This window comes from Mus musculus, chromosome 12, assembly GCF_000001635.26.
Source record: "Mus musculus strain C57BL/6J chromosome 12, GRCm38.p6 C57BL/6J".
Taxonomy (NCBI): Eukaryota; Metazoa; Chordata; class Mammalia; order Rodentia; family Muridae; genus Mus; species Mus musculus.
Window position 1 is genome coordinate 66,642,520 of NC_000078.6, and position 21,815 is coordinate 66,664,334.

At 35.4% G+C, this 21,815-nt stretch overlaps 1 protein-coding gene across 6 annotated transcripts in view; it reads right to left on the reverse strand.

The window, feature by feature from the left end:
• The window catches only part of Mdga2 (MAM domain containing glycosylphosphatidylinositol anchor 2), a 763,131-nt gene that overhangs the window by 183,101 nt on the left and 558,215 nt on the right, over positions 1-21,815 (reverse strand). For all 6 annotated transcript variants that reach the window (XR_872713.2, XM_006516013.3, NM_207010.2 and 3 more), the window contains exon 7: positions 12,589-12,918. Coding sequence is in view for 5 of the 6 variants with exons in the window: in XM_006516013.3 (XP_006516076.1) it covers positions 12,589-12,918 (330 nt within the window). In the remaining variant the exon portion in view is untranslated. The remainder of the gene's footprint in view (positions 1-12,588; positions 12,919-21,815) is intronic.

Sequence of the window (21,815 nt, forward strand, 5' to 3'; positions counted from 1 at the left end):
TAACAAGATAATTCTTATTTTACACTTTCTACACCCACAATCTATGTTTCCTTCATAGGTATGTTGTAACAAACACTAGTCATCTTCATGTCACTGCCATGGGTACTATAATATGTATTGTGCTTTTTTGTTATACACTATAAATCATATTTTATTGAAACCAGATATCTCAAATAGTAAGCACAGGTCCATATTCAACCGAACAAATGTTTATAGAAATAAAATAAACACACACACATATGGACAAACATACACATGCAAACACATTCATACATACAAGCACATGTGCACACACACACACACACAAACACACACACACACACACACACACACACACACACATTTGCCATTTCCAGATGTTGAGAAGATACATTTTGGACAAGGATTCCTTGAGTGTCCAGAATGTCTTGCAAAGGATAAGAATGAGCAGAACTTGAGTAGCCAGAGGCACGTCCACAGAGGTCCTAAGGGAAGACGCTTACATATGCCTGACATTACAGATTATAATTTGATTTCTATGTTTTGATAATATCATAAATGGCAGGTAATACAGATATCTCGTTCTCTTTCTATTTCTCTAAAGTAATAAGGTCCCTAAATAGATCCATTTCACTCTTATGAGGTAGACAAAATGTCAGTGTTGTCCATTTTCAGAAAGGTCAGGGTGTAACCATGAAAGTCATGGACCAGAAAGCAAAGGGAGCTAGCTAGCTGTCTGATCATGTTAATTATGGTCGCGCTTTCCAATTGTAAAAGAATTCTGAATTAAAAGGATGGCAGGCAATAAATTATATACCAAATGTGTCTTGCAAAAGCATTGTTAGAGAGAAGCTTCAAAACAATCTAAATTTTATTTTATTTTCCACAGCTACTGTTGCTCACACCGGTAAACTTTTCAACACAGAGTGGCTAGAAAAATCAATTTACTTCTACAATGAAAAGGCCATTTATCGCCTTATAGAACCCATGTGACATTGTTAGGGCTCTTATAAATGATCTCTGTGCATGATTCCTGTAGTTTACAAATTCCCTAATTACATTACTGATTGTGCCCCACCGGAGATGACTTGTTCTCTGGAAACAGACACTATCACCATCTTAATAAGCGTTTTGACATGAGATGAAGCTGGCTCTTTTATGTCTTATCAAGAGCAAAATAAAAGGACCAGTGGACACAGTGTTCCCTCGTCGGACCAGGGCCACATGTTCTTTAAAGCAAATGAGGTTTAATTAACAGATCTGCTGGCTGATAACTGGTCAATTAAAAGAAAATAGGAGTGGAGTTTTCTCATAACACATGGAGTCCTCCCTAACAAATATTGTACTGCATTTCATGATGCATTTTGCCTTTCTGAGAGGTGCAAAAATGCTACAATAAAAATTAAAAAACAAACTGACCCAATTTTAGAACCCCACTGAGGATCATATAATGTCATTCATTGGAATGATATATAACCCATCCTATGAAATACACTTGACATTGTAGTTTATTTTTAAACAAGAATATTTCTGTTAAAATGTCAACTAGATATATATTCCTTACAAATATTATTTACATAGACTTTGTGAAGGTGGGCTGTGTATGTGCTCTTTGTAGTGGTCTGTAATGCATGAAATGGTGCAAACTAGCTAGCTATATTGTGTAGAACAGGGAACCTCTGGATTTAAGTAGAGATATTGACTCCATACAAAAAGCAGCAAAATGTAACTTAGAACAACACCCGGCACCAACCTTGGGCCTTAACACACATTTAAACACAAATATGCCTACATGCACACTGCACACACAGAACACAAAATTAATTAGTTATTTTTAAAAAGGACAAAGACTAGATAAATACTAGATACATTTAGTATTTGATCATTTGTATTTCATTAATCATTTTAATAAAATATGGGATAAACTATAACCTTTAAGTTAGAAACCTTATTCTGATATTTGGAGGAATTAATTATTTTAAGATGATAAATGACAGGATTTTAAGGACAAAAAGAACAATATAAAAATGATTAATGTTTGCTGACCTACTAGAAGATAGACACCTAAATTAATATAGCCAATTCTTTCAACCATATATGATATTTCAAAATTAGGTAGTTCGCCTCAGTGTCATTTATGCCTCTCAAAACAGTTTACAATTAAAAATGTGTTTAAAATTTCTTGTCACTTCTATTAGTGCCTTTGAAAGGATGATTAATACAGCTACCATTTCACATAAGCTCTACATTACTTGCAGTCTGTTTCAGGTATAGTGAGGGCCTTAGTGTAAATGGCACTCAGACCAAATACCACATTTAAGCTCCAATGATCCCTTCTATCCTTCCCCAGCTCTCCCACTCCTACTTTCACTTAATAGTTTTTCTTTTTCACTCCTTCAGGTTTTATTTTGTTAACAGAAAACAAGGGCCTGTTTCTACTTTAAAATGTATGCATAAGTACGAATCCTCAGGTCCTGAATTGGAAGTTCTAAAAATGTCTGAAGTCACACACTCGCAAACTCGTCCACTAGACATGTCCTCTTTCTGAACAAGTGGGTCTACTGGAGGAGAACAGTTCCCTTTGTTTCCATTGCTCATTCTCTTTCATATTGGTCACGGTCCCTAGTTTTCCAACTATGTCCCAGTTCATCTTTTTTATTGTTTAACTCTTACTCTCTTCTTGCATGAGTCCAACATGTCTAAATTAATGCAATGACCCATGAAACCCATGTCTTAATTCTGATCTATTCCTGGAATCAGACTTGATTTTCTAATTGGTTGGTAGTTACACCAGAACATATTAAACCCCTCAGCCATAGCTAGTTTATTATCTAACCTGGCTCTACACTCTACATTCTCACATTCTATAGAAGCACGGCACAGCATTCTTAGAACCACAGAAGCACAAGTGAAGAAGGGCTTACCCAAGACACCAGATTTTCCATACACATGTTCGTGTATGTGTGAAAAAAAAGAAACCAGAAAACATGTGTAAATATAATCTTACATGCAATCTATAGCCAAAAAGGAATTGTTTTGTTTTGATCCAAGTTGGAAGAAAGAGGGTTTAAAATTCTTAGCTACTTAGTTTCCTTCTCCTTGAAGCTCAGTAGCTCTTGAAAACGTTGCAAATAATGTGTAGCTGACATCAAACCACTGTTTAGAAGGAGATATTCTTCTACATACAGACAGCCAGTTAGACCAGCACCACTTATTGAAGATTCTTTCTTTTTTCCATTGTATATTTTTGATGTTTTTGTCAAAGATCAATGTCTGTAAGTGTATGATTTTGTTTCTGGGTCTTCAAATCTATTCCACTGATCATTCTGTCTATCTCTGTACCAATACAGTTTTTATCACTATTGCTCTGTAGTAAAGCTTGTGGTTAGGGATGTTGCTTCCCCCAGCTGTTCTTTTATTGTTAATAATTGGTTTTGCTATTCTGGGTTTTTTGCCTTTCCAGATGAGTTTGAGAACTGCTCTTTCCATGTCTTTGAAGATTGTGTTGGGATTTTGATGGGGATTGCATTGAATCTATAGATTGCCTTTGGTAGGATGGCTATTTTTACTATGTTAATTCTGCCAATCCATGAGCATGGGAGATCTCTCCATTTTCTGAGATCTTCTTTGATTTCATTCTTGAGAGACTTGAGTTATACAGATCTTTCACTTGTTTGGTTAGTTACCCCCAAGATATTTTATATTATCTGTGGCTATTGTGAAGGAAGTTGCTGCCCTAATTTCCTTCTCAGCCTGTTTACCATTTGTATAAAGGGAGGCTACTGATTTAGTTGAGTTGATTTTATTTCCTGCTATTTGTGCGGTAGGAGCTCTCTGGTGTAATTTTGGGGTCACTTATGTATATGGTCCTATCATCTGCAATAATGCATCAGTTTCTTTGCAAAGCTGACCTCCCTGCTCACTCATATATTGCTATATCTGAACCCCTCCAGTAATACTGCCCCACAATCGAAAAGTATTTGTCACTGTTTTGGAAATAGAAGAAACACTTTAAAAATATTTGTAAAGTCATTCTTATGTTCTCCACCAATTTTCTTATAGATGTGTTACAATAAAATACCTCTAGTTAAGTGTATAAAATCTCTGGCTTGGATGGAAACCTAACAAACCACTTGGGCTGCTTCAGTCACGTGGCCCAGTGATCAGCCCTAGAAAAATGGGCTCCATGCCATGCTAGAGATAAGCAAAATAACTACTTAAAAAAAATAATAAATGCAGGGCAGTGGTGGCATACGCCTCTAATCCTAGCACTTGGGAGGCAGGGGCAGGCGAATTTCTGAGTTCAAGGCCAACCTGGTCTACAAAGTGAGTTCCAGGACAGACTGGGCTACACAGAGAAACCCTGTCTTGAAAAACAAATGAACAAAAGCCAAAGAAATCCCAAAAAACAAACAAGCAAAAACAACAACAAAAAAATCATAAAAGAAAATACTGCAATGGTGTCTTTTCCTCTGAGAATCTCTACCCTTAGATCAGTAGCTCACTGAGCGTCCCTCCCTAACATGTGACTACTGGTCAACCATGTATCTAATCTATTACAGCTTAAATGGTATAATGCTTATTTTAGTTTCCTTCTTCCTCTAGGTAGCTGTTGAGATTTACATCCTGCTTGTCTTTGGGGTTTTTCTTTTATTGTAATAACATTCCCCTTGATATCAGGTTTAGTCTATTCTGAAATCATTTTATTAATGAGACTAACAACCCTAATGAGCCCTGGAGATTACTCTTGTCAATTGTTTGGTTTTTTTTTTTTAATCTCTGAATAGCCATCCACTGAATAGATCACCTGTCACCCCTCCTCCCTCTTCTGTCCTTTCTTTCCTTCCTCTATTCCTTCCTTCCCTTCTTGATTTTTTTTTTCAGAAAATTATGTAAACCTGAGCGAATAAGGTCTCATGATACATTTCTCCTTTAAGTCCAAAGTCATTACTGATCCAGCCCAAGTACAAACTTTCTTTCCTGACTCTTGCTGACCAGTGTCAGTGACATTGCAGTGAATGTCACAGTTCATCAATTATTCAATGTAAATCACACTGGACTATTAGGAATTAGGCTTCATGAACTTCTATTTCTCCCATAGCCACTCTCCTATCATAGTTATTGAACAAATAATGTAATCGAATGCACACTGCATTCCTTAACTATTACCATTTATTTATTTATTAACTATTTTGACACTTACAGGTTCTTCGTGAACCACTCGCCCCCACTATCACTTTCCATTTCCCTTAGCCTTGCCCCTTGCATTTGAATTTCCAAGGCACATATATTGTATTCAGTGTTGTGGTCAGTTTTCCTCTTGAGTCAAACATTTCCAAAGCAGTAAGTTTTTAACTAAAGTGTTTTCACGTACCACATTTATTTTGCATTGTTTAACAACATCTCTTAAAATATTCAGCACATTTTAACATGGCTCTTAGCCTTCTGAAGGCATTTTTTTTACCCTAAAATATTCAACATTTTCTTAACCATTTGAAAGGCAGATGTTAAAAGCACAAGAAAAGAGAACAGTAGCTCCAGACACCATAAGCTCCATCAAAGCTACAAAAGAATGATTAAATAAAATATTGTGTGAGGAAAACAGACATAAAAGTAGAATCTTCAGAAAAATTGGCTGCTTTTGTCTAACACCCAGTTTTAGCCAACTGCATTATCTATTTAAACACAAAATGCAGGTAAGCCACCTAGATATTCCTTGCTGTTGATTTGTTTCTGTACCACACACTGAACAATACAAGACTAATGCAAGTCAGCAGAACTCTGGGGAATGTTTAATAATTTCTGAAGGCATTTTAAATTTTAATAAAGAGCTTTCAGATTTCTAATAAAACACATTTATGGAACAAAGCTTCTTCCTCAAATAAAGGATTCGAACAGTGAAGCATTCTTAGTAAGCTTTATATACCTCAAGATGAATTATATACTGATGCCTCTGTAACACTGCTTGACACATATACTACCCTTGCCAGAGGACAGATGAAAATGATGTCTATATGTACTCTTAGTAAAAAATTCCCTTAATCTATGCACATACTGAAAGAAATGTCCATAGTCTGTAAAAAGCTATTTTGTAGTCAGGTGTCTCCTGGGAAATTTGTTGAACAAAATGTCCTCTAAAAACTGGAACAGTAGCATGTTAGAGTCCAGGGGAGCTGCAGTTCAGGACCCACCCTGCTGCAGCTGTGCCTCTGTCAACCGCAGAGGAGAGGACAGTCTGTAAGGAGTAAGATGGAAAAGATGACAGAAAAAGCAATACCGTTTGTGTGTGTGTGTGTGTGTGTGTGTGGGCAGGGGGGAATCCCTACTGTTACCATGTCCAAACTCTATGTGTCACCCTGGCCTATACAAAGGACAGGTACAACCAGCTGTCCCCAGCCTGGTCGATAGGCATGAAAAGGTGCAGAAGACGCACTTGTTGCTCACTCCTTTGGTTATCACACAACTGAAAGAATAATCCCAAGAAACAAGTATTTTCCCAGGAATCTCCTCCCGGGAAAGGAAATAGCTGGAGCCTTCGGAGAATCCAGAGGATCTCACGGCCTCCCTTACAAAGGTTTCTAGCTCGTCTGAAGACCTCCGTGGGGGTGGGGGTGGGCGCCTGGGAGCTGAGACACTATGGTAGGCTGCTTCATCATGCATGCATTTACTTGGCTCACCCCATAAAACCCACACTCATGTCCATGCTTCACTGAATGTCTTTGTCCTTCTTCTCAGTATGGCCATATTGAATAAGCGTCCCTTTTGATTTTCACTCTCAATTTGCCCCTTTTCACTGGTTTATTATGGTTGGCTGGCTGAACCTTGCTTGCTGGGACTCAGGGGCTGACCTCTAACTCTGGTAACACTACCTGTAAATAAACACGTGTCAGTCTTCCTGACTTAAAGACTGTGCTTAATTTGCATGAAATCAATCCTGCCTGACATAACTGTGGAAGTTTCTAGTCAGCCACCCAATAAAGAAATGGCCTTCTAACCAGTAGACTCCAACTTTTTATTTCACTTTTACTAATGCTGTATTTTTTTTTGCATTACAACTTTTAAGCTTCTCTCTTTCTCTCTTTCTTTTTCTTTCTTTCTCTCTTTTGCTTTCTTTCTTTCTCTTCTTTCTTTCTCTCTCTCTCTGTATATATATATATGTATATATATATATATACATATACATATAGATTATACATATATACTCATTATATATGTATAAGATATATCTCTCTGTTCTATATACTTACATAAAGAGAGAAATGGAATAATTATGAACAGCATAACATCAGCAGCAGGAAAACAATAGTATCTTATGAATGAGACTTGAGGAGTTGAGCAATAGCAAAATAATACTAAGGATATTTGCAGTATAGTTTCACAGTTTTGACCACTCCAGCAAGATAGCAGTCACCTGATCAAGGCATTTTGTAAAATGTGCACTTGAATACAATACAAAAGACATCTGAGACTTTACATCAATCTTTATAAAGACTGCGACAGTGATTTTATAGGTAAATAGCAGTTTCATACTGGTTCAATTTAATTTTCTAGCAAGTCCATATACTCTGTCTTTTTAGTTATTTTATTTTAATGAATAAGTTTTCAGAATTATAGCTCACAGGTCAGCATACTATGCCCACTAAGCACATATCCTTGTTCACTCTTTTGGTAAATAAAATTTGAGAACAGCTATACCCATTCATTAATTTAGGTAGCTTAGCTGTTACTGTAGGTAGAATATATATTATAATAAAGTAGAATAGTTATAGCTGAACCATATGCAAACCTTGAGAAACTGAGAACTACTCTTGAACTCTTCACCAACCCTTGGCTCTGTTCTTAATTCAATGTTCACTTATTTTATGTTTGGGGGACCAATAGGGAATTTTTTTCTGTCTAGTGTCTTGGATATTATTTCATAAATCTCAACTGAATAGTGTTTTCTTCTAACCTAAGCATTTTTTCATGTTGAAATAATCGTTCAAATTTCTTAGCTAAAACAGTTCTTCCCTCATTGTAGACTCTTACTTTCCTTTTGAAATGGAGAAGAGCAAAGAAGCAGATCCAATTAAATGGACTTAATCAGTCTTTCCTTAGCTCTTGTATTTATTTCTGATTCTCTCTCCTTGTACACCACTGTCCCATGTTAATGAACTTGGCACGCACACCTTGCAGATACTTCCTGGCTTCCACAGTTATAGTAACTAGACAGCTCCCGGAAACCTAAAGTTGCCAAATCACTTCCAGGTGGACATCACTGTGCTTGCGCATTTATGTCTCTATCTTGCTTGATCCCACAAAATCTTGTTCCTCTCTCTGTTATATAATATCCCATTGTACGCTAAGAAGAGAGAAACACAACCCTACAGTTCCGTGCTGAGTCTTCTGCTCTATTTACCCACCAGATGTCTCACCAGGTCTTGCTTTCATTGTTAAGGCTGGATGGATGCACATAGTTCTGAGTTTTACTATAAACACACAAGTTTTCTTGAGTTGTGTGAAGGAATACATGCAAACTGATGAGCACCAGAGACTTCACTATAAAGTGAGGGCAAGAAGCAGTAGAGAGTGAAGAAAGAAAAAGAAAGAAAGAAAGAAAGAAAGAAAGAAAGAAAGAAAGAAAGAAAGAAAGAAAGAAAGAAAGAAAGAAAGAGAGGAAAGAAACCACCAAAACCAAATTTTACTCTACCAATTATGCTTGTAAAAAGGAATAGACTATGATGATATTCTAAAATTTTATTTTAGCTGCTGGTAATTTAGGCTTAAATTTGCATGAATTTTCTTGAGGAGGCTTATTAAGAATCTATATTTGACAAAACTGAATGGTGACATTTAGACTTTGATACAATTAAATTTGTAACTGAAATATTTATAGCAATGCATAGAAAGTACTTTATATTGCCTGAAGTCTAGCCTAAAATATAGTTCTAGCAATAAAATATTAAGACCAGAATAAACTGATGTGATTTTTCTCAGATTAATATCAATGCTATAACTAAAATATAACGTAAGTAGATGCTTTACCATTTCCCCAGCCTCTATTTGCTTCTCTTGCTTCCTTTGAGGTTCAAGTCTAATCCCAGCTCTCCATGAGACTGACTGTGGCTATATTGCAGAAGCACTCAGATCTTGCTAGTGTGATCGAAGTTCAGGTAAGGTGTCTGTCCACTACAGACTATCCCAGGTTCCTGAGGACTCTGCCTTGAATCACCTAAGAGCAATGTCTATTTCAACCATGTCCATATGATACAGCGCACAGTGTGTAAAGAGTTTGGTAAAGGAAATGGAAATTAATGTCAATTTATATTGAGAAACCAAAAATGGTTACAAGTACAATTTCTAAACTTACAGAACTTTATGTGTACATGTTAATATTTAACTAATTAGAAAATAATGTATATATTTATATCATTCACATTGTATTTTTTTAGTATTTCATAAAAGTATGGATAAATTCTCAAATAGTCATAGCTTTCCAATGTTTTCCTAAACATAGCTTGCCATTTTCTTAAATCATTGTCTTTTAAAATCACTAATAATTCTGCAAATGACAAATTACCTCCAGAAATACTTTCCATTTCACTCCTTAGTGTCATCTAATAGATGTGCTGACTGTGGGTCTGTGATCTAAGTAAGATTACTGTCCTATGTAGAAATGTCTCATGGAAACAAAGCCTTATCTCATTAAGTGACATGTACATATCTTTTAAAACAGAGGAACAATTGAGAATCAATGTAAGATTTCTGTGTAATACCAGACTCAGAAAATTTAAAAGAATTAAAGAATATCACCCTATACTGGTATAAATTTAACATCATAATTTGATATAATATAATACTAAAAAAGTGTTTAAGTATAATAAAACCTCTTGGCCAGTGCTAAATTCCCTGAAATGGTAATTAGGAAAACCCAATACTGAAAAGGCATTTGTCATGTTTTTGGTACTGGCTTTCCATCCTGGAGCCACAGGTCTGCTTTTTAAAATGTACTGTTTTAACAATTGTTCCATTTTCTTAGATTCACTCACTCAGCCAACTCATCTAAATTTCTTCTATAGTCTCAGTGGTTGTATAGTATTGACATAGTCTGAGAATTTCTTGGTATAGCTTGTGAAACCTCCTTAGTCTAACTCTGGCTTGTAACATATCTGTTTTCACACTGAAGTGCCATTTTGAGTGTAGACTTCTACCAGGTAGAGATAATAATTTTAATGTCATAAATAGAATCCCAAATTCCCAGTCATAAGTCCTATAGAGACTACTTTGGTGAGCCATTGCATTGTAGGCAAATTCCAAAATATAAGCCAGATTTAGTATGAGGAGAGACATACTTATTAGTTTAAGTACTTCTTTCAAGTTACAGTTGCCTATGTGTTCCGACTGAAGAACAAGGTACTTGTGTTCTCAAACTTATTTTTCTTAAACTTGACCAAATCCTTTGATTTTTGCCACTTGAATACCCTAATAGTTTTTGATGAGAACTACATCTTTAGTTTTATTAGAATAACTTCAACATCCATCTTCTCCTACCTTATCTGAGCCTGAAACATTAAACCAAATTAGAAAATTGAGAAAGGCCACAAGGGGGCCAACAGAAGTAGAATAAGAAAAGACAACCTATGTAGAGTGTCCGGTTCTCGGATTAGATCATAGCTTTGTCAAACAACTATTTATTGAGTTCTGACTATGTGACATGAATATTCCCTAATGCCGAGACTACATTAAACAGTACAGACAAAACTCAGTTTTTACAGTTTCCCCTTGGGGAATATCAGTTCTGTGTGATGTGACTGGAAGAAGATGGCATGGGGAAGGATTCTAAAATCTTAGTTAACTTTTTACTTCTACAGTTACTCTTTAGAAACCGAACAAATAGTTAAGATACTTTATTATGACTCTTCTAATGTCTACCAGACTCTTCTTGAACAAAATCTGTTCTTTGAATACCTTAAAATTTCCTTTTAGAATCTCTGAAGATTTGGACATTTCTATTTTGTCATTCATAATTCCCAGTTTCAGCCAGTATAAGTACCATATTTAAGAGACTATTAGAACACATTCTAGTAACAATTTTACAAAGTTTCTTCTTTTGTTCTGTGACCTATTTGGTCAAAGTTGAATAGCCAATGAGCCATGTTCCCATCAAATGAGTCTGTTAAATAAAAACAATGAGTGTGCGTGTGTGAGTGTGTGTGTGTGTGCGCGCGCACGCGCGCGCGCGAGTGTGAGCTGGCTAGTTTTGAAACAAAAAACGAGTGAAGAAAATAAGAAAAGCAAACAAATAATTTGGGGTGATATGTATGGGTAGAAAATTCTGGAAAATTATCCAATAAAAGTAAAGACACATGTCCTTGGAGTTTTTTCTTACTTTTAAAAGGAAATCTTGCATGATGCTATTCAGGACAAGGTTGCCTACCATTCTAATGTAGGGAGTGTGTGCATATCTGTTGAGTGAATAAATACTTATCAACAGTTTTTCCTCAACATCATAAATAAACTTTTTTGATCATGCAAGTTCAAATATTTAGAGACCAGGTAGAGGCTTTGCATAACCTAGGATAGAAACCATGTCCAAATACTTTCAACACTCACACTTCCTTTTACATCGATCATATAACAGATAAACACTGAATATACTTTACAACAAGAAACAGCAGAAAGTAAGCTCATTTTGCCAGCCTTTCATATGGACTTATTTCTAAAATCATTTCAGTGTGAGCTGCAACTGGGAACCATAAGAAGACAAAAAGGTCACATGTGAATGAAGCAGGGTGGAGTCAAAATGATGCCTGACTGGGAGGAAAAGCCAGTTGTTAAGCACCTGCAAGCAAGGAGCTTTTCTATTGCTACTGAACTCTCTGAGTTTAATTTATGATACTCACCCGGCACAGTATGAGGATCTGGTAACATATTGGTAAGGTACACTGGGTCAGTAAACATCCTGAGAGTTAACCTACCATATTCTCTCATAAAAAACACTGGACTTTCCCTCATCTAGATATGCTTTACACAAAAGAAATGGTAACACATTTTTTTTTAATTTCAAAATAATTCTGCTCTTATATAATTTTGCATTTGGCTCTTTGCATTATGAAGATATAGTACCATGTTATTTTCTGAGATGTCACATCCAACAACAACATTAACAAAGTTATCTCTTAGTAGTGGAAACATTTCTTACATTTTTTTTTTAATTTAAGTACTCTTAAGTCATTTCTCAAGGTTTATGTCTTAGACCTAAATAGTTTTGTTGAATTTTAAACTTAAAAAATATTTCAGCCTTAGTCACTGGTTTAACTGTATGAATATAATTTCTAGCTCTACAAGGGCTGTGGTTAATGAAAAAAACTGGCATAAGTTTACCTTAAATCATAGCTTTGTCACTGCTATTGATTTTATGTACACCATTAAAAAAAAACTTCATATATAAATCTAAATAAAATGAAAGCAAGGATGCCTCAAATCAGATTTTTTTTTTTTTAGGTATTCAGAACAGTAAACTTTTTAGATTTAGCAAATTTCAAAAAAAATAATGATTTCTTAGCTTCATTAATTGCATCAAACTCAAACTCATTTAAAGGGGTTTTGTACCAGGAGCAAGCCTCTTACCTGTACTGCTGGAAATGTTAACATCAATACTGATATCAGATATTCCTCCTCCCTTCAGAGAGGCCACGCATGTGTAAGTCCCAAAGTCTGTGAATTTTAAGTCAATGATATCCAAGTTTGTTGTTCCGGGGGACACATCAGGGTCAGTCTGTGTAATAACCATCCGTTCAGAACTTCTTAATGGACGACCATTTTTAAACCAACTGAATGTTAACTCCTCAGAGGGAACAGCTTCTACTTGGCAAGATATTTTCACCTCACGCCCAATCTGGATGTTGTCATCTTTGTGATAAGGATCAGGAGTGATCCAAAATCGTCCTTTTTTTAATGCTACAACATAAAAATTCCACAAGGAGTTAGTGTTATTTTGATAATTGTGGAGGTTCGGTCACTTTAGGTAGTCGTCTCTGGACTGAAATATCAAAGCAAAGCAAAAGAGAATGAGCATATGTTTCTTTTAAATCATGTGCACTATAAGTCTTAATACATCCTCCAGAAAAATAAATCTGAACAGAAACTCATTTAAACATTCTGCACACTGATTTTTTTTATATTCATTTGGTAATGATTGGCAGTGATAGAAAAATCATACTTTAATTCTACTCACAATTGTTACTTTCATTATGTTTTTGTTGTTGGTGTGAAAGACTGACCAAAAGCAACTTGGGGAAGGGATGTTTTATTTCATCTTACACTTATAGTCCATTATTGAGGGAAGCAGGAACCTGAAAGCAGAAACTGAAGCATTGGCCATGGAAAACACAGTTGCTTACTGGCTTGGTCTCTCTGGCTTGCTGGGCAGCTATCCTTATGCATTCGAAGTCCACATGCCCAGGGATGACATCAGCCACAGGGGCTGGGCCCTCCTATATCAAGCAGCATTTTTAAAATGTTCCATAGACATGCCTACAAGTCAATCCAATGCAGGTAGTAGTTCAGCTGAAGTTCTGCCTTCCCAAGTGTGTCACATGGACAATAGCTAACAATATCAATTGAATTTAACTATGCCACACTATAATTAAATATTATCATCATAGAATTTAAATTAACCATGGAAACAGTTTACATAAAGTCATGGGGTACTAAAGTTTAAAGAAATAATATGAATCATCTAACCTAAAATCTTCCCAATACTATGGTTTCAGTATTTCATAATTTCCCAAGCAACTCACATGCTGTACAAAGATCATAAGAGAAGTTTTTCTAACATTATATCTACATACAATGAATAACGGTAGTTTAGGAAGAATTGAGTCAATGCATTTTTATGAAGCATTTCTATATGCAAAATGTGAATTGGAAAAAATTATGTCTGTAAAACATTCTCTAACTTTTGCTTTTTCCTCATCCCACAGCTGTTGTTTTAAAAACAAAATCTCAAATGTTTGATTTTACTAAATGAAGAATCAAGAGCCAGATGCTGGGGTGAAAGCTGGTGCGCTTAAAGAGGCAGAGAAAGCACCAAGCCGACCTTCCTCTTCAACTGAGTCCCAGAAGAAGAAAAGCCAGTTCTCCTTCTCCACACTGTCTTTCAAACCATTCCAACCAAATGTTCCTCCTTTCTATTACCTGTGCATCCATATGTCCCCCTGACTTGCTCTCACTCTCTATGTTTTTTTTTTTTTTCTGATGTTCCCTTTCCTGTCAGCTGGTTGTTTGCTCTGCCTCTTGACCTGTGGTTGGCTTTAATCAATCTTGTTTAAAATAAAAAGAGAGCTGTTAGATTAAAGGAATGTGATAGCGCTGAGCCATACCACAACTAGAGGCAGGTTTTGTTTTGTTTTGTTTTTCCAGTAGCAATCTCAGGGTTCATAGTGTGATCAAATATCCTGCAACATACAGTATGTGGATAGTTCCAACTAAAACTATGCTGGCTCTTTCTTGCAGAAGAACAAAAGGAACTCTTGCAGATTGGCTTAGAGTACCTGCCATGTTTATGTGCTGTTCTCATAACAGAATATTCCGGGTCTAGGTTCAGTGCTGAGTGATAAGCTAAATCTGCTAAAGGCTGACTGAAGGTGATTGGAAAAGGGTATGGCTTCCCAAGAACTGAACGTGGATTGAAAGTGTAGACACAGCAGGGAAGAAGTTTTTTCCATTATCGCTGCTTCCCAGGTGAGCACACATTTTTGTTTTACACTATTCTCTGCATGTCCCTTCACTTCACTATTGCCCTACCTACATAGGAAATGTAGTTTATGCAGTGGATGTGTATCCGAATATATTGGTCACGCAGTTTCGACTTCAAAGCTACAATCACACAGAGACTTTCAGAAATCAAGTACCTGTAGTATATCTGCAGACATAAGAGGCTATGCAACACCATTTGCATGACACCTCTTAACTTACCAAAAGTTCTCTCAGTTAGTGCTGGGAAGACTAAGGGACACAGGGATGCTCTGCACGTGTGTGCAGAATGAAAAAGGGATGAGTAGGTTTTTAATTGTAAGACACGTTTCATCTACATCTTCATACTTGTTAGTCTGAAGTAGTCTGTTTGCTCTGTTTATTGTGTCTTGGGAGAAGTAGGTAACCATGAAAAACAATGTTTGCTTCTCTCTTTGTACTCAGTACATTGTTACAGTATCCTAATCAAAGACTAGAAACTCAATTCAGTTCTAATCACTTGAGATGAAGAGCATAAAAATAACCAGGCCTTATAGAAATGTTTGTACTCATTGTTTACATTAATTTACAATTACTCAAAGTATGTTCATTAAATTTATATGATACATAAATCTAGGGAAACTAGATACATATACTTTTGAAATATTTTACAAGCTTCAGGAAATCTGAACCACACAAAAGAACTTCACAAATTAGTTTTAGAAAATGTACTCTTGATCATAATAAAATATTAGAAAAATATTTTAGCACATTTAATATTATTGTTTCTTAAAACTTTTCTTAATAATATGCAATGCAATCCATGAATTTTATTTATGCTGAATCACACACTTATGCTATTGGAGGAAAAATGATGATCCATTAGGAATTCTACTACCTAAATTAATGTGTTACATCCTCAGACGCACTGAAGATAAATCCAGTATCTCCAGAAAGGAAATGTAATTTAAAAGGTGGTAACATCTAAATACTGTATTATGTACAAGATAGTGTGCAAATACAATTCAAATATAATAATAGTTCCTGTGTACAAAACAGTTTAGGGGGGGCAGGACACATCCCCCTTTAAAAACATTAAAAATATTAAGAACATTCTGATTTTTAGATAATAACACACAAATAATTTTCATTTCTAAACATATATTTATCTCATGTCTAAAGTAAATACAGAAATTTAAATAGAATTCCTATTTACAGTGATAGTTGTGAAAATTAAGTTCTATGTATAAACTTATGAAATAACTTTTTATGTATGGGAGGATACATTTTGATACTCTTAAGAATAATTTTCTTTACTAAGTGGCTTGTTGATTGACACATAAAAACAGATGTAACTAACACTTAGATGTTCATGTGACTGAGTTCCCCTTAGCACACAATACTATTTTACAAAGCCATCCAGTGCTTTGTATGGAGACAGATTTAAATATTATTGACACCAAAAGCCCTGCACATTAATCATCCAAATTGGACTGAAACTGCTAAACTCAAAATTACCCTGATAAAACATGTGAAATCAATATTCACATTATATGTTACAGGCTGTTTCAGTCATGGCAAAGTGGTTTGTAAAATCCTAAATAAAAAGATTAAAGATTATATAGCTGCAATCAATAAGATTATATGTCATACATAATTGCAGTATTTTAGTGCAATATGATAAAATGTATCTTAATGAATTGACTATAAAAACAATGAACTTAATGCCAAAAGATATTTGACCTAATTCTAATATCATTAAAAGAGTTGGCCTAAGTCAATCACAGTAAACTTTCAAAAGATACAAAATCCAAAAAGGAAAAGAGGAAGCCAGTCTATTTGTTCAACTCTAGGCAAAGAATATCAGAATTAGGACTTGGAATCATGGTTCTCCAAAGCAATTGTTTTATGTTTGTTTTTGTTTTCCCTGTATCTAAACAACTGGCTATGAACACAGAAGAGATATATTCTAATGAAAATAAAATATAATTGGGTGTTACTGAGGCATGTTCATCTATACGAACAAGAGAGTCAAATTTATTAGACTTTTCTCACTCAATTTGTTCAGAAATCTAAGAGACCAGTTCTGTTAAAAATACCATGGGTAAATAGCAATTTGTAACTAGCTGTTCAATTCTATGAGGTCTTCGATGGGTTATCTAATTTGTATGGGTCAAATGTGTCTTTCATAAGAATAGGAGATGAAAGATTAGGCTCCCTCAAAGAACTACTATAAGAAATAGCTTATTAGTGATAATGTTTGATCTTTGAAAATATAAAGCATTTGATATAGTAAAGAAGCTGCAAAGCAGGTTCCTGCATTTACAATTAAACATTCTCTTTTTTCAGTGAGCATTTTTTCTTTTTTTCCACAATTTTTATTAGATATTTTCTTCATTTATATTTCAAATGCTATCCCAAAAGTCCCCTATACACTACCCCCGCCCTGCTCTCGTACCCACCCACTCCCACTTCTTGGCCCTGGCATTCCCCTGTACTAGGGCATATAAAGTTTGCAAGACCAAGGGCCTCTCTTCCCAATGATGGCGGACTAGGCCATCTTCTGCTACATATGCAGCTAGAGACATGAGCTCTGGGGTTACTGGTTAGTTCATATTGTTGTTCCACCTATAGGTTGATCTCTTCAGCTCTTGGGTACTTTCTCTAGCTCCTATATTGGGGGCCCTGTGTTCCATCCTATAGATGACTGTGAACATCCACTTCTGTATTTGCCAGGCACTGGCAAAGCCTCACAGGAGACAGCTATAACAGGGTCCCTTCAGCAAAATCTTGTTGGAGTATGAAATAGTGTCTGTGTTTGGTGGCTGATTATGGGATGGACCCCTGGGTGGGGCAGTCTCTGGATGGTCCATCCTTTCGTCTTAGCTCCAAACTTTGTCTCTGCAACTCCTTCCATGGATATTTTATTCTGTATTCTATCGGTGAATAATTTTTAGTAGCTCACACAATGCTAAGTTAATGTCATTTCTTCCTTCCAGTTAAGATTTCACTCTTTCCAAATCAATCCAAGGTAGGTGCTGAACAGTGTACAATAGATGGAAGGTACTTATAACACTAAAGCATTTTTTGAAAAAGAGGGGACAAATCCCTTGTCCCGAATTTAATTTTTTGGGTGAATATTGAAAATACCCTAACACCATCCCAAGTGAATATTATACTTGGCTTAAAGTATCATCAGTTGTAATGAATGGACCTTGAACTATACTTCTTTCATCTGACAGTGCATGTAAAAGCTTGGTGTGAAACTAACCTCTATTCTAGCCAGTTTGGACATGTTGTAAAATGTGCATGATAGATTGATTCTTTGCCTTAGACCTGAATCAGAGTACCAGCTTGAAAGGTGCCTGTATTGTGGATTCCACAGAAGGGGGCTGTGAGATTGTATCTTGACTGAAGATACCAGCTTAAAGTTTTAAAATATATTTCTTTTAGATTGAAGACACACAGCTCTAAATGGAACATATATGCCACATCCACTATTTCTAGCCTCAGGAATGATTGTGGAAGAAAAATAGAGTCTATGAGTCAGAGGCAGTTGAAGACTACAAAGAAGCCATGACTTCTGTATATAACAGGGCAACTGCACATAGGAACTCACAGTGGTTGTGAGAGCATGAATAAGACCCATGTAAGCCCAAGCCAAGCCAAATCCCAGCTTGGAGATAAGAATAGAGCACTAACTCCTACACCTAGCCTAGGATTTATTGGAAAACTTTCAACTTTTGGCAGACTTTATTTATGACTGTATACCTGGGTAACTCTACTACTTTTCAACAAATTCAAGAATACTTGGGAAGCACAAAGTGCTCTTGATTAAAAAAAAAAAATACAAGGCCAAGTGGGTCAGGAGAAAGGAGGAAGGGGGGGGAGGGGGAGGGGGAACGGCGACTGATCTGGTGAAGAGTTTAAAGATGGTGGGTGATAAATTCAAAATGCATTGTATAAAATTCTAGACCAATTAATGAAATATTTAAGAGCAAATTTTTATTAAAGTGTTCCATGAACTAAATAATAAATATTAGCACAATAATCAAAACAATTGCCTGAGATAACATAATAAAAATATCAGTTGAGAGTGCATGTCTTTGGAAATGGAAATTATCAGGTATTACCTTTTGGACTCCTGCTTTGAATCTGTTTCAAACAGATAATGAGACAGAGTGGCCTCCAATTACCAAACCAAGTTGGGAAGTTAGTGGAAAGATGAGGTTGCAAAGGTAGTTCAATGGTTAAGAACACTGTCGTCTCTTCAAGAGGTCCCAGGTTTTATTCCCTGCTCCCACATAGCAGCTCAAAATCATTTGCAATGTCAGTTCCAGGGGCCCCAAGCATGCATGTGCTACACAGACATACATGAAAGCAAAACACTCGATATGTAAATTAACAAATTACACTTTGTATTCATTATACAAGTAGTGAAATCCTTTCCAGATATACCTCATCTTATGATCTCCATAGAATTCTGGATGAAAAACTTACATAGAAAATGACCAACAGTGTAATCAAATAAATAAGGGACTGTTTTTTCCTATACTTTGCTAAAGAGAATTTAATATTTGTTTGAGAAATGAGGTATTTTCCAATCCCACCAGATGCCAAGTGAATATGCAGTTGAAAATAGATTATTACATCAGCAAATATATGAAAGAGAATTAATAATAGCATACTTTATATCTTCCTTTATAATGAGGCACCCATTACTTTAGGGGATGAAAAGAAAGAAAAGTCAATTCTCATTCTTTTGTATTGTCTCCAAATCCACACATGATTCATATATATATATGTATATATGTGTGTGTATGTGTGTGTGTGTGTATTTCAACAATTTTCATTAAACATAATATAAATATAAATGAACATTTCAAGGCAATTACTTTGCAGATAATAATTGTTTGAATTCAGCATAAGGTGTCTGTTTTCATTTTGATTTTACTACCTTGCACTCTTGAGATATGCAGGGAAATGAGAGAGAAGAAGAGACAGGATTACACAGAGGTGATGATCCAACAATTTAAAATCATCAGTATCTACTAATACAAGGTTATTGGTGAGAAAAAACTAACACAGAAACCCTAATTCCAGTGGAAATTCTGTTGTGTGTATATCATCAGTGTATACCGCCATCATGAGACTTCGGAGACATAACTTCAGGCCAGTGTGCTCTTTACATCTGTAAGGGCTCAGCAGATAAACAATTTCAATGACAGATGGAAGATGAAGAAAAAAGAGACATACACGAACACTTAGAAATTCTGCTTCAAAAAGTTAATCATGGTTGTGTTAAGAAAACAAAGGTAAACATATGACTTTTAAGTAGAGAATTTTTTGTGGAGAACTGCTCAAAGCTTTGAACATGCTCACATGCTTGTTACCACATTCTTGGAGGTTAATTGTATGTATTAAAGTTCTGACTCTTTGTGGAAATTTTTCTAAGTCACGTGCTCCAGAAAATTAAGTGAGGAAATTATCAGCTACACTATGACTCATGGAAGCATTTTGAAAATGTATTGTATTCCTGATGACTAATTTCCATTAAAGGGATCACAAACTAAGCAACAAGAATGGCAGTCTAGGGAAAATTAAATTTATGATAAAAATGAAAGCCGGAACACAAAAAATTTTGACTTTTTATGTCAAGTATCAAATGATACACTGACGTTATCCAATGTAGTTCAGATCTATCTAAAAAACTTGTTTGAAGAAAAATTGTCTTTCTCATTATCAACTATTTTTCAACAGCTCCATCTCTTTTGATTCTTAAGGCATACATTCTATAACATACTGTATAAACTTAAATTACTTCTTCTTCAAAAAATTTAAGATAGATTTTTAAGCATGATGCTTTCCTAAATCAATGATTAGCAATAGTTTTTAACAAAACATTAAATTTTTTTTAGTTTGCTTATACTTTTAAAATGTAAATGTCAGAATATATAAGCAACATTAACAAGAAATGATATTATAGTAGTTGTAAAGGTATAAGAGTTGAATCACTGTGGTAAGTCTATCTTAATTTCTTGAGGAAGAAATAATTATAATTTAAACTGTACGTCATAGAATTTATGACTTAAAAGTCAAAAGGACGGAGCTGTGGGAGCATAGCTGAGAATCAGGAGAATTTGTTTGTTTCTTCCTTTTTTTCTTTAAGCACTGCCAGTCATTATCTTTCTATTTCCTTTTAAGACTCAAATTGCCAACCAATGACCACCTGAGTGGAAGCTCATTAGCAGTGCACCAACAACAAATTATAGCACTTCCTAGAGCCGACAGACTAGAGCAACCTTAATCATTTGAATGCAGAACTAGATGCTGAAAGGTAGTCCAAGGTCTGTTTTATTGTAAATTATCAAGGCTCCATTTATTTTGTTGGTTTACTGAAAGTTAATCACTGCAGTAGTCACTCAAACTATTTAATCAAAGTGTGGCTAAATTGGAACGGTCATTTGAATGTTCCTACTCAATAGAACAACTAGGTGTAGATGCTACTTAAAAGGGAAAAGAGGTACGTCTGGTAGACCCACGTTATTTTTCTTGGAAAAAGCCTCTCTTGTCATTCCTTCCATTTCAGTTTGATAATAAAAAAAAATGTAGAATTCTCATAAATACCAAAATAGTCTCATAAGTGCCATATGTAAGAATATGTTCACACTTATGGCTACCACGTAAATGGCATTTGACATTTCCTAATGGCTATCACTGGTTATTTAAAAAAGAATAACATAGGTGACATGAATTGGTACCATTTGCTGGTCCTTTGATGTTCAAAATTAGTATTTTGAATTCATATTTCCAACAAATGTCAAAATGCCCCTTCACTTCTATAAGTAAAACTGTGTTCAAAGTTAAAGGCATATCTTACTATATTGTTCTTTTAAAAATTAGATTTGGAAATAATTATACAATGCTCTGGAGGTAGAAATTCCTGGGATGGCATAATACCTTTGGAACTCTTTTAAAAATGTATTTCCTTAATATTTATGGAGGTGATTATGCTGCACGTAATCCCAGCATAAATAGTGAGACTGGAAGAAGGGATGCAGTGACCCTCACCTACCTACTTCCTTGCAATAAACTTAATAAAGCATTTTTTTGAGAAGGAG